Source organism: Myotis davidii, unplaced genomic scaffold, assembly GCF_000327345.1.
Source record: "Myotis davidii unplaced genomic scaffold, ASM32734v1 scaffold4, whole genome shotgun sequence".
Lineage (NCBI taxonomy): Eukaryota > Metazoa > Chordata > Mammalia > Chiroptera > Vespertilionidae > Myotis > Myotis davidii.
Genome location: NW_006294707.1, coordinates 313,689 through 314,118, shown reverse-complemented (window position 1 = coordinate 314,118; position 430 = coordinate 313,689). Strand labels below are relative to the sequence as shown.

Below are 430 nucleotides of genomic sequence, written 5' to 3'. Positions count from 1 at the left end.
TCCAGCACACCAAGGACCTCATGCAGTCGGAGGAGAAGCTGTGCGTCAAGGTGCTGCGGACGCTGCAGCAGATGCTGCTCAAGAAGGCCAAGTACGGGGACCGGGTGAGTGCCGGCGCCCGGGTGGCAGGGCCGGGACTGGGGCCACTGATGGAAGGGTGCGAAGTGCACTGTGGGCCTCGCTCCTCCCCCAGGGCAACCAGCTGCGCAAGATGCTGCTGCAGAACTACCTCCAGAACCGCAAGTCCAGCTCGCGGGGGGACCTCCCGGACCCCATGGGCGTCGGTCAGTACTGCCTCCCCGCTGTTTCGCGGGAGGGGACAGCGTGCCAAGATGCTGAAGTCATGGGGGCTTCGCTGCTGGGCAGGGCGCCGGGGGGCAGCTCCACCTCCCACACCCGTCCCTGTGTCACGTGCCCACTTTTCTTTTTT

At 66.0% G+C, this 430-nt stretch overlaps 1 protein-coding gene across 1 annotated transcript in view; it reads left to right on the top strand.

The window, feature by feature from the left end:
* Nucleotides 1-430, top strand: part of ITPR3 (inositol 1,4,5-trisphosphate receptor type 3) — a 120,267-nt gene that overhangs the window by 88,072 nt on the left and 31,765 nt on the right. Inside the window, 2 exon segments of the mRNA XM_015567459.1 lie at nt 6-104; nt 194-284. Of these exon segments, the coding sequence (XP_015422945.1) occupies nt 6-104; nt 194-284 (190 nt within the window).